Source organism: Perissodus microlepis, chromosome 3 (genome assembly GCF_051167445.1).
Source record: "Perissodus microlepis isolate ML-2025 ecotype Zambia chromosome 3, ASM5116744v1, whole genome shotgun sequence".
NCBI lineage: Eukaryota > Metazoa > Chordata > Actinopteri > Cichliformes > Cichlidae > Perissodus > Perissodus microlepis.
The window spans coordinates 45,026,402-45,040,179 of record NC_140463.1 but is presented as its reverse complement, the minus strand read 5'-3'; the positions used below and the strand labels follow the sequence as shown (position 1 = coordinate 45,040,179).

The 13,778-nt window shown below is 39.4% G+C and overlaps 1 protein-coding gene across 1 annotated transcript in view; it reads right to left on the bottom strand.

Moving 5' to 3' along the window:
- tbc1d14 (TBC1 domain family, member 14) overlaps nucleotides 1–13,778 on the bottom strand; it is a 43,471-nt gene that overhangs the window by 23,453 nt on the left and 6,240 nt on the right. Inside the window, exon 3 of the mRNA XM_084924618.1 lies at nucleotides 2,948–3,071. Within this exon, the coding sequence (XP_084780744.1) occupies nucleotides 2,948–3,071 (124 nt within the window). The remainder of the gene's footprint in view (nucleotides 1–2,947; nucleotides 3,072–13,778) is intronic.

Genomic DNA, 13,778 nt, shown 5'->3' with positions numbered 1-13,778 from the left:
TGTGTGTGTACATGAGCACTTGTATATCAACATGCAATTTAAAACCAATACAAATACACAGTCAACAGTGCATTTACGATTTAAAGCCAACTTGTTAAAAGGTTACACATTAACAGAACCTTTAACTGGGCTTCCCATGCACAAAGATCACTGAAAGAGTGCTTCTTCCTTTGTATCAGAAACGGGGCAAATGGAAACACAATAACAGGTTTCTGATGGCTCTAATTACATGTTAGCATCTGGTTCTTTAGTTTCTTTTATCAGCACAGAGCGACCCTCTGCTTTTATTGAGCCTTGGGCACTTTTCTGTGGAAGTGGGAAAATAATAAGTATTCAGGCACCAGCTGGCTATCTGGCAGTGTTGTCAAAGACCTTGACATTTTGAATACTGCATAACAAACACGTTATGCTTGCTCTCCACTAAACCCAGTCACATAGAGAGAAACAGAAAAAATAAGTATATATAATATTTTAGCAGGTTCTACTTATATACATGCAACTGTTTCTTCCATTTTGGCCATTTTACATCAAAAGACAAAATATTTTAGGCAGCCATAAAAAGAATTGATGATTCATTATAACTGAAAAGCTGGAGCTCAAAGCAAATGGGTGTCCATAAAGAAAGCAACTACCAGCAACCACAGAAAGTCAATGAGATTGAGCAACTTCAAGAAAAGATGGAAAAAATAACCACTGACCATATGAAGTTAAAATATACAGATCGTTTTCATCTTTGAGGTGAGCAACTGCAGCTTGGAATGTCTGATAGCGACCAAACATCACTGTCTGTCAGGGGTAATACGTGTAGCATGCTTACATCCCCAAAGGAGTATATTATCAACTACTTCAGCTATCTGTCTTCCTGAAGTCCACTGTATTGTAATAACATGCTCTTGCTATAGTGACCATGCAAATAAAATTATCCTTGTCATGTAAAACCCAAACCATGACCGTGCATGCTCCCTGCTTTGAATAAACGAATAAATAGCTCAAGTCAAAGATTTGCTGGGCCATCTACTATACTTCTAAGAGCTGCTGAAGCCAAACAGAGGGGCCGGTTCAATTTCTGCAAGTGGTATTTTTAAATATAGCAGCTGAACCTGCATGTCATTTTTCAGCTCAGTACTCCTATTGTTCGAAAATACAGCAGATTGTATGCATGATCTTAGTATTTTGAACTTGCTTATGATGAGAGCCATTATGAACCAACTACTGACGAAGGCTTCTTTATCAGTCTTAAGTAGTTATGAAGTTACTGTACTTGGCCTTTACCTCATGGTACAACATTAAGGCTCTGCTTAAAACTGAATCTAAGCTATCTGTCTGACCTTTGAACAACAGATGCACACTCTGCAGAAACACCAATTCAAAACTGCACTTTCTGAATTGAACTGATCACATTTTGGGTCAGAGCTGGACCCTGGATCATGGAGCCAATGCCTACTTGTATTAGCGTCAGTTAACTTGTGAATATAATACCAATGGTTTGTGCATCAGACAGCTGGCTGTACAGTTTGACTGGGGCTGTGATGGCAGCACCTTCTGCAGTCACATAAACCGCTCCTGATGGTCTATGCCAAGGCCAGATCAACCCCATTCATAGCACACATGCGGAAGGCTGTTGGAGTCTTCATAATTTTATTTGATGGTTTCTATTTTTCTGCATAGTCACCACAAACAGAAGATCAGCTGTTCTGGGAAGAAAAATCCTTTGTTCTACTGAAGTACGCAAGGCCATGTTCTCTGTGTCAACCAAGCAAAGCACACACAGAGCTGAACAAATGGGCTACAAACAGACAAAACTCTCCTTGGTTTATAAACAGGACAGTGAAACTTCATGTAAAGGAGAAACAGTTCCTTTTCTGATTAGTTTTCTCTCAAATGAGCAGTGACCTCCACCTCACACTGGGGCGGTTCCCAGCTGAGCAACAGGAATGAAATTTGGCACATCCCAAGTCTGAGAGAACAGTTCTCACCTGGAAAAGAGTTAAAGGCACATACCAGGGAAGGCAGAGGTTCATCTGCAATGGTGCAGACACTGTACTGGTGTGCTTTGGAAATAAGAGCTGAGTTTACAGCAGAGGTGTAAATTCATTGGTCGGTCTATGTTCTTACCCTCGCCTATGGCCACAGGCTGTAGGCAGGGACTGAAACAATAGGATAGCAGATGGCTGAAAGCTACAATATACCCGCTGCAACAGTCGGTCGCTTCGCTCAGCACGGCAACTGTGTTTCATAGACATTTGTTTTATACCTGATGTTACAGGAGGCTGCCGCAGTATTCTCCTGAACTATAGATATGGACACTTAGACAATACATCAACATAAGCATTGATATAGGAGGAAAAGAAGCCAAAACTGGAAGCCAAGATGTTGTCAAAGGTTTTTTGCAAAGTTTTTTCCACAAATTGTCAAGTTTTCTGCATCTGTGCATCTCTGATCGTGTGCTACAGTATCATTAAAATGGCAGTAAAAACCAATACAGCCGTGTCTTCAACCCAGCTCTAGCGGCCGCAGCGCACCGTGCCAAGTTACAAAAAAATCGAGAGGTGCATAAGCAGCCAACCGGCATCAAAATTGATGCGCAACACTACAAACACAAACTATGCATCATGCCACACGCCACATGAGATTAAGCCTAGCTAGTACATTGAAAGAAGCCTGGTTCAGGAATTTTTTCTAGAATGTCGTCAGGATGCCTCCTTGTTTTGGAGTTTTAGGCATGTCCTACCAGGGAGGTGAAGAAATTAATTGGAGAATGGAAAGTATGGTAGGGAAATAGAGATCTGCACATCACTGCTTGGACTGCTGTTCGTCTGACCCAGACGCAACTACTGCCCACATTTCCATCCTTTCTGGCAATTCAATAGGTATGCTCGGCACGAGCCACACACAAAATAAAGCCCCTTAAGTTCTGTTGAACCCCTGGTCTGATTACAGATTCTACCTTTTGTATTTTCTTAGGGTCTTTGAGGGGGCTTTCCCGAAGTGGGACTTTCCCAAACAGCTTCCACCCAGGATCCTTCTGCTCCACAGGCTGATTTTCCTTCACTCTCCTGGCAAACAGGCTCCTGAGAGAGGAGAATGACACAGAATTAGAATGGACGATAATTAGCTCATTATAACAGCAACAAAAAGGAAGGCGTTGACAACCTGCCTCCTGACTAAAGCAATCAGTGAGGTGAAACACTGTAGTGTGTGTGTCTCTACTACTGGAGGGGACAGCTGATGTAAAGCCACAGATTGTATATTTGACTTAAAGAACAAGGGGGTATAGGTCGCAAGCCATTTAACCTCCTGCCTTATATGAGGGATATTCAATTAAAATTTAAGGTCTAGTTAGAGAAAATTTCCTCAAACCAAGGTCCAAAATATCAAAGTTCCAAATGCATTATAATTTAATGCAATATACAATAAAGTAGCCCAATTTTTGAATCAGTAGTAGTTTGAAGTTATATAAGAACATTAAATCTACATTTATGGTAATTTCATTTTAATGGAGAAAGACAGACAATTCAACCAAAAATCCAGAAACAAAATATTACATGAAAGTAATAAATAACAAATAGATTTGCATGTCTCTGAGTAAAATAAATATTTGATTCCCCCACAGATTGACTATAATCATGGGATATAGCCAATCAATTACAGATACTACTGATCTTAACTTGTTATGTGTATAAAGTACACCTTTCCACAGAATCAATTTGCTTTTATTCCAACCTATCCACGACCACAGGTAAGACCAAAGATCGATCAAAGAACGTGACAAGACTGCAGATCTGCACAACGCTGGGCTACACAAGGATGAGTTACAAGAACATCAGCAAGAAGCTTGGTGAGAATATGACAACTGTCCGTGCAATTATTCAGAAGAAACTGTCACCGTTGAAGGAGTTCTTCCCTCCTTCAACGGTGACAGTTTCTTCTGAAGGATGATCACAAAAAAAAAAAAAAAAAAAAAAAAAAAAAAGTGGATCAGGCTAGAGCTACACTTGTTAATGACGTAAAGGCAAATAGGACCACAGTCACCAAGAACACCACTTTTAACACACTACACATTGAAACCTTGCAGCGTTCCAAGTTCCCCCCTTGGTTATGCGGCCGATCTTACAAACTCAGAAGGAGAACATTTCCCCCACTGTACATCGACTATTGTAGACAAAGGAAAAGGCTGACCATACTAAAATAACAATAAGATAAATGTGAGAAATGTTGCACTAACGTAAAATAGAAATGGTGCATCAAAATCTAGTAATAGGTCTGGGTTCAGATCCAAATTGTAGTCTGCCTATTCACGACTTAGGCACAATATGGAAGAAAGCATTGGGAAATGGTTGAATTTAGGTGTTTTTTGTCCCACTGCCACAGGTGTATAAAACTCAAGCACTTGTAAAAGAATGGGTCATCTAAAGAGCTTACTGAATTTGAGTATGGTAGTAAAATAGATGCCACTGTTGCAACAAGTCAGATTGTGAAATTTCGTAGCGGCAAGTGGTATTATTGCAAAACTAAAGTGTATAAAAACCACATCAACATCATGCAAAGTTACAGAGCAGGGTTGCCATGTGCTGAGACACACAGTGCCTAACTGCAGAGTTCCAAATTTCCCCTCATTATTGCCGCTTTGATTGAAGAATACTACCTTCATCCAATGAATTTTGTGAATTCCCATTTGAAATGAATTGTATCCAGTCTCCTCTGCACTGCATTGAAAGTGCAGTGGTTTCAACCCACCTGGGGTTTAAATACTACATGCTAAACCGTTGAAAAGCTTTCCTTTGTTCCACAACATTCACTAAGCCATTTAGCCAGCTATTCGGTTTTATTTTTATTCATTTATCACTGCGTTGATGTCACTGAGCTGTTAGAGGTGGCTTTAATTAAAAGCCTGAATAGAGGCAAGCTGTGAAAAGACACATTTAAATTGGTCAAATAAAAAGCCTCTTCTGACCAAGCAGGGCAAGAACAGGCACAATAGAAGGCTGTAACATCAAAGAGCCCACACACTGCTGTTTGTCTAAGGCTGAATTTCATCAACGGGTCTTCTATGATTTTCACACGTCAGCTAAATATTACATTTTCAAGCTTTGGCTCTCAGCAAGTTGTACAGACATGTGGAAAGAGCCAGGAAGGGTCAAATAGGTCTAAATGCACAAGTTGTCTCAGTTGAATCAGTGACCCCTGACCTCTTAAGTGCTGCACAGCTTGACCTGTGCCCCGTGGGTTGGTCTCGAGAGTAGTGATGACAGGAAACATGCTGCCAAACACAGGACAGACTCATTCAATGACTGTCACCACATGTGCTACGGGCTTCTGTTTTTGCTTCGGAAATTGCTTCATTCAAGATGTTCTACTGTGCTCAGTAAAAACTTACAGTTCCTGTCATCTGGACAACAAAATTACATTGGCTCTTATCTTGCTTAATAACAGTAGTTATAAAGTTATTATAAAGTGCAATTAATACTAATCAAGAAGAAGCTGCATCATATCAAAAACAAGCAATGCTTTGCTGCTAGTAATCACTTATGTTCAATTACTAAACAAATCTTGCAGCTGCTCTAAAATTAGTTTGTAATTTTCCTTTTTTATGATTTGGAAATATTTAAGTTTTCTATGTCTGTGAAGGTTCTCAGTCATCCAGGTCATCGTAGTCAAAGGAGCTTGCAAAGAAAAGCGTCGACGCTTTTCTTTGCAAGCTCCTTTAAGTTTTCTAGTTACAGTAAAACAGCCCAAGTTGCAAATATGACCTATATTCCACAAGAAAACTAACATACACATAGACCAAACTACTATAATAAAGCTCACCACCTCTGAGCAGCTAACTCAGCTGAACTTCCCTTGTTCTATGCAAGTCGGATCTCTTCAGGAGCTTCTAATTATCTTAAGAAGCCAATTAAAAAGTTCTATTTTAAATTCAGAAAAGAAATAAATCCATGAGCTATGAGCCCTAAAGTGCTGAGGCCTGAACAACTTATTCAGCAATATTAGCTGAGAATTAATAGGGAAGAAGTATTATTTATGTAGAACCTGCAAGTTTTCCAGTATTCAGAAAGCAATGTGTTTTATGAGTTACAAAGCAGTCTGAGGAGCAAATATCAGGAAAAAAACAAAACAAAACACAAAATTTCTGCAACACTGCAACTCTGGACAACATTTCAAACAGCCAAGCTTTACAGCCAACCAGCTGTAATTGCTTATGAAACATAAAGATATTAACAACAATGTTGCTAATGATTTACCATGGTGACATTTCAGTTTCCAGTGACAACCTGAAAACAAAATAACTTGATCTTAACAAGTAAATCCATGTATGTTCACAGTCAGGCTGAAGCTGGGCGAGTCGCCATTCTATTTACCCTCTAATGCCAACGCCTCATTCCTGCCTCGTTGTAGCTGCACGTTTCACATCAACCCTGCATATTTTCCCCTCTGCTTGCTGATAACTATAGTACACAAAGATAATCAAAGTAATGGAATGTTACTCCCAAGGTGAAAAAAAGAAAGCCGTTAAAAGCCAACACTTTTAATATTTTACAAACTGTAAATGCACAGTGACATTTAAGCTGAACTTCTGCTATTTTCACAACTGCACAGACAAACCAGTGAACAAAAAAAACAACAAAAAAAAACAAACAAAAAAAACCAACAACACCATTTTCCATACTATCGCTATTTTCTTACAATTTTGACAAAGAAGTGCTTGAACGCATAAGACATCGGTAAATTGTACAGCACCATTTCACACTCAAATATAGAGGAAATGGTCAATTCAAGGTTGTAATATCTACTGACATCAAAGCCATCTAACTCCACCCACAGCAAACAGAGGAAGGAAACGTTAGCCTTCAGATTACAAAGAAACAAAAGATGGGGAGGATAACTGAGGAACGCATGGGGTGACGGAGGAAAGAGTCATTTAGCCACAAAAACCAGGGGAAAGACAAGGACTATTTAACAGATTTCTTTTGAAGCTTGGAGAACTCAAAAGAACTCAAGGAAAACTGCTTCACAGACTTTGCACAGGCTCTACTAATGCTACACTAAAGAACCCCATTATTATCATCATTGCTCATTCCCTGTCATATATTTACTTTTAGAAAGATGAGTACTGGCAAACATGGCAAAGTTTCATGTATTGAATCCAGCTTTACTACTTTTGGTTCTGAATGATGTTAATCTGAACATGTCGTTAGAATCGGATCTCTCTGGTTATGAGAACCTACCTCCTGTTTAATTCTTCTGGCTTAAAATGAATAAGGATTATTTATAAGTGTTAATCATACAAAACTACTAAGAGTTCTAGAATTTAACACTTCTCTTTGGTGAAGAGGACAGACGAGCTGACCCATGCAACAGGGCTCTCCAACACCATTATAGGCAATCCATTACTCCATCGCAATTCCAAAGACTTAGAGAAGGAATACCAAGAAGCAGGGTGTGGAACAATATCTTAAAACACTGCACAGCTGTGAAAAACACAAATTCACAGCTTAAAAAACCCAATTACACCCTTGTGGCTTCCAAAGAAATTAATAACAATAACAATCTTGGCAAAATTGGACATTCTAGCAAATTCACCACAAAAATGAGAATGCTTAGAGAACCTGCTAAATGCAACAAACCCCAAGAACTACATCTCAGACTCAACATTTAACATGCTGACATTTGTAAACGTTCATGAGAGCAAGTATGGCTTGTTTGGAAGGGTTGTCAGCAGGAAGCCTATTCTCTGTGGAAAGAAAATGGCTGCATGACACAGGTTTTTAAAGTTGCATCTGAATAAAAAAAACAACAACTTTGGAACGATGTCCTTTGGAAATATAGAAAAATCCAAAGTAGAGATGTTTTACCATAATGCAGTGTTGTAGTTGAAAAACAAACAAACAACATGAGCACAAGCAGTGGTTTTGTATCACAGACTCTGGGAATCTTGCAGTTGTTGAGTTGACCACGAACCCTTCTGTATACCAATTTATTCTAGTTAGATGTGAGGCCATCAGTGGATGAGCCCTGCGAAAGCTGATGAAGACCGAGAGGGAACATCACGAGTGTAGATTAGATGATTCACGAAAACAGGGCTAAACTCAAACTTCTTAAACCACAATTTTTCAGTGACTTGTTTTTCAAGCAAATAAAGATGACAAGGAGAAAAGTAGAGGAATTTCATAGTTTGTGAACTGAACTGATTCCTGGTCCACGGTTATCAGTTTGGTAATGTGGATAGCAAACTGATAGCTTGCTATCCATACTAGCTTTGGCTGGCCTAAAATCAAAATGGAAAGCATCTCTTGACCCTTTGCAATTTACTTGAATACCAAATCTGAGTGTGGATGATGCAATCATGCTGCAGAGACCATACTCCCATTTTAACAGTAACAGCTGCACATTAAAGAACCTTTAAGAAATCTTGGTAAACATGCCCACCATCACAGGGATTACTAGAATATATTATTGTTATCTCAACCTAAAAAATAAACCCACTAATAAATCTTAAAATGTGGTTCAAAGCTTGGGAAAACATTATTTGCTCAATAATCAACTTTTGGGCTCAACCAACTAATTATTTAAACAAGAATCTGTACATCTGTAACACAAAAGCAATACTGAAAATATGCGATATGCCAGAAAAAGTAAACTGTCAGCAGGGAGTAGTGAACACGAGTAACCCCAGAAAGCCTCTATAAAAGAACGCAACACAGATCAAAGTGCAGAGGCCAACACGGTGCCACCTTTAAGAAGCAAACTTTGACTTCAACTCCTGGATTACTCAACACCTCGTGTGGATGCCATGTGTTTTGTTTTTGCTTGTTTTTGGCTTTCGTGTCTGTAGGAACATGATTTGCATTCAGTCAGGGCCAAAGTTGCTTCAACGTGACATCTGAATTGGTGCAGCTATGGTCGAGTACTCAAACGGAACAGCTAGGAAGAACCAAAGAACTGTCAGAAATGCTTATTTATATATGGTCAGTGTGAGCTAAGACATAGCACTAGATTTTTTTTTCCCAAAGGATTAAGATTTTTAGCATTTCACAAATCTGGTTTTCAGCCTTGATGTCTGCAAATAAGGTGATAAAGTGTCTCAGCATGGTTACAGGCCTGAATTTACAATAAGAGACATGACTCAAAAATATTAACAAAAGCCATCTCAAGTAGAAAAGCAGACTCAAGTCATAGAAAACATAATAACCAGGACAAAGAACTGCTCAAAGCTGCCAAGCAGGAAAAAAAATCCAACATGAAACAGTAGCCATGACATGTCAATCAAGACACAAACTTATGCCATCAAATACTGTTTATTGTCCTACCTGTCAGTGTACAGCATGAGCGATGGAGTTGCCATCCTGCTCTGTTAATGCAATTACAAAACAGAGAAACAAGAGCCCGGAGTCTAAGCTTCAAAAGACGATAAGAGGAACAGAAAAATAGCAAAAACCCTGTGGTTAAACTCAAAGATCAGCAAGTCCCACTGCATTTACGGCTTTTACTACAGAGTGTAAAAAAAGCCCTACACAGCCACTTTGTTCAGGCAGAGTGGAAAGGAGGGAGCTGCTCCTCTGTGTCCCCACCTCCTCAGTCACAAGGCTGACTTCTAAACAAATGGGATGTAAGGAACAGGAGGAATGAGTGTGAGAAGCAGGAATCTGAAGGGCAATCAGTAAATGAGTAACTTTTACTTGTGACGAATGAATAAAAACAGGGATGACGAGTTGAGTTTGAGGGAGTGCCAATTTAACACTTGATGTTACCTCATTAACTGATTAATTCAGTCAGTAAACATTCTGAGTGTGTTTGGAACTTGGATTCAATTTGAGCAAAACCAGAGCAGGCAGTGGATCATTTCATTCCCGTCATCCTACCCATCTAATAACTACAACCAAAACAAAATGTAAACTCATGGTTTTGACTCAAATGCATCTTTCCTGAAATGTATATCAGGAAAGATGCATTCAGCAGAGAGGAATAGTACATTTCTTGCAAGTCAAACAGAATACGGAAATTCCAGGTTTGGCTTCATTTCCTAAAAGAAATAAAGCGTCTGAAAATTAAAATAGAGTCTCTGCTCCACTGATCAGAGAATCTCTTCTTACATTCAAGTAAAAACTCCAGGCACCAATGAAAAGAGGATTTAAACCAAGGTCATCTCAAATCATCACATTTTTAGCAGCTTTCATTTGCCAAGTGAACTCCTACACAAATACAGAAACAAGAAAAGGGCTACTTTCAGCTGCTCTATTACAACAGCGGGCAGTTCCACATGTTTGATTTGGCAGAGTCTTGCACCAGATGCCAAATATGAAATGATTCACACACTAAATCAATGAAATGTTACATTTCGGTAGCAGAGTAGATCTGGGTTAGAGGAAGAAAGAATGAGACCATGCGATCTGACACACGTGGCAATGGCACCAGCAGCCTCAAGCTGAAAGCGGTCTCAGTTGAGATTACACTTTTTCAAAACTCAATGCACACAACAATCTCTGCAGCATCTGTAGTGCTAAATGCAAAGCTATCTATGACAGCACACTTGATCTGAAATAAAAGCCTGGTCAAATACAAAATGAAATCTTGGTAGACTAAAAGCCTAAAAGTGTTCCTCAGAACGTGTGCAAAAACCTGAAAGTCAAATGAAAGTAACTTTAGCATGTCTGTTGCCAGCTTATAAGAAGTTGAACCCGAGTATGATGATGAAACTTGTGAGACATCAAAAACCTCATTAGCATTTTCTTCAGGTAATTAAGTAGTTGGATATGTTCTTGTTGGCTGGCGTTTTTAACTTAGTTACTTACTACGAGGACTACGGTCACCATTCTGCTGCCTTTTCTGTGCACTTAACCCTCTAACTTCATCTTAAATAGTCTTAGTAAACTGCTGTTCCCCTAAGGTGCTCTATCTGTAACATGCACGAGGAGGAGGAAGAGGAAGGAACACCACACCTTTAGCTGCACACATTCAGAAATGGGAAGTAGCCCATTAGATGCAATGTCATGACAGTATCGTCTTCACAAACAGAGAAGCAGTGCACACTCTCTCAGGACAAGTTATGCTGTTAAGGACTTTCCCTGCCAGAAAACAGAAAATTCCTCAGGATCTGAGATACTGGGTAGGGATGCATATATCTGATAGTCGTATATAGGGGACAGAGTGCTTTGAATCAACACAAATATGCTCCGCTGCAGGCCTCTAAAAGTTCCAACTGCACATTTGGGTCACGCTGTGCATTTGTTGAATATTGAAGCAAACGGCCCCCCCACCCCCCTAAAAAAAAGAAAACCCCAAAGATCCAAAAACACAGTATGAAGAGTACAAATAGGAGTTGCTAACATCAGCACAAACAACAGTGGTCAACAGACCAGTTGTATGTAACACATCTTTTTGACACTGGCCCCATCTGAAAGCAGCAACGTGCTACCACCACTGAAACTTCATAACTTCTACATGAAACAGCACAGAGGAAGCTGACAGCAAAGGGTCAGTCATTTGAAGGCATTTCACAGTCTCTTTGCAGTAATTCGTGTAATTAATAGCAAACTATAGTCAAGTGAGTTAACATGAGCCAGAAGCTCCAAAAACAGCACTTTCCTTGTTAGCTGCTCTCGCCCCTTTTCTCTTTATGTTCGTTTTAGCACTTGTGAAGCTTTTACTGCACCTACAGTAGAATATGGAGTTTCTTGTTAGACACACTCTGCACGTGTGGCTCTAAGAGCAATGCTTAGTGCTGAGAAACTACTATGAACATAAATTAGAGCAGCAAATTCTCACCGAGCTTAAATTAAATCTGTTTTGTTCACCATGGTTTTGTTATTGTGTATTGTTTTACCAACAAATACAACTTCAGCACATACATGAATGAACTTTAGATTTATCTTATAAAGGATGGGATCAGTAATAATTGGTCTAACTAACTGGTCCATTTGTACTATTGAAACACGATGTGCTGGGAGCTGGTGTCAAAAGGTGTGAATAACAAGCAAACCAGGCTTTACCAGTGGTGTTCATATACTAGTCTGTATCTTAAACACAAGAGGCAACATGTAAGTGGTAGCTAGGTCGCTGCTGTGCTTTAAAGCTGCTATCCGACTCCTGCTTGGCCATGATTTGGATAAGCAGAGGTCAGGGTCATGACCTTTTATGTTCTGGGTGAGCTGCAATTTCCAAGAGTGGTGGAATGGGTCAGAGGGATATTTTGCTTAATGCACGTCTGTGAAGCAATCTTAAGCATACAAATTCTGCAAGTCAAAGAGGAAGTTGACAATCTAGTATTATCTCACTGAGGCTGGCTACAATGCTGCTTTTTGTTTTTCTTCTTCTATTTCTGCCCTATTATGGCCTCATAACATTTGTGATAGATCAATATTTCTGCCCACATATTTCATTGTACTCCAGCATGGTGCAAAGTTCTTGAAGAAAGTTTACAGCCCTTAATTTGTAGTTTACATCCAAAGAGACAGGCTCTTTAGATTTTTTTAAATTGTTCTTGGACATCAGTTCTTCAGGCTGTCTGGAGGTCTTTTAAAGTTTTTCTTTGGACAACTGCTGCTTTTACATAAAACAAAAAGGCAGCCAATATCCAAAGAAGAGCTCTACGAATGTCCCTCCCAAATCCTGCAACTACTCTAAAAGATTCTAAATTACAAGTAGTGGTGTGTGGATCACACCATATATCGATCGTGGCTCAAGAGTTGGCAGTTCGTCTTGTAACCGGAAGGTTGCCGGTTCGAGCCCCGGCTCGGACAGTCTCGGTTGTTGTGTCCTTGGGCAAGACACTTCACCTACTGCCTACTGGTGATGGCCAGAGGGGAAGATGGCGCAATATGGCAGCCTCGCTTCGGTCAGTCTGCCCCAAGGCAGCTGTGGCTACAGCTGTAGCTGCCTCCACCAGTGTGTGAATGTGAGAGTGAATGAATAGTGGAAGGCCCCGAAAAGCGCTATATAAATGCAATCCATTATTATTATTATTATTATTATTATTATTATTATTATTATTATTATTATTATATACATACACATACCGATTCCTCTGATACCAGATATGTATGTTCTAGAATCGATTCTCACATTAAAATATTGATATTTTTTAGTAATTTAGTAATAAATTTGTACTTTATCATTAACAAGAACACAGTGGAAAGTAACTGTTATTGGGATCGTCTAAATGATTGGTAGGAACAACTCCTTCCTGTCGTAGTGAGATGCAAAATGCCGCAATATAAATGTGTCACGTCTTACGTGTTGACAATAATGGCTGATTGCAAGAAGAGTCATGTACCAGCTAAGATGAGGTTTGTGGCACATGTGGCAAGACCACAAACAAAAATAAATCATAGCACAGAATATGATGACTTGATGATGAGGATGAGAGGGACAGGTGATGCTAGGGCGAGACAGACGTCACTTGCGGAGTCCTTTGGTGCTACAGGCACCATCTTGGTACAGAGAGAGAAAATGTGGAGATGTGTACCACTGCTGCCGATTTTTGAAAAGTGACTTATGTCTTGGCTTAGTTTTTGTTTTGATGTTTAAACAAGTTGAATTCCCCGCTCCGCTTAAAACTATGGAATCACATTTGTTCAAATTTACATTAATAAATATGGTAATGAAATAAAATACATGCCTGAATGAGTTATTAACTTTAGATGTTTACCCTGAGATTACCTCACATGAATTCAGTTGACCTAGATTTGGTCAAGGTTGTAGAGTACATCATTTCAAGTGGATTATACAGGTTAGGTATCATCAAAATATATTATCTATATGCAAAAAACAGCTATTGTAGG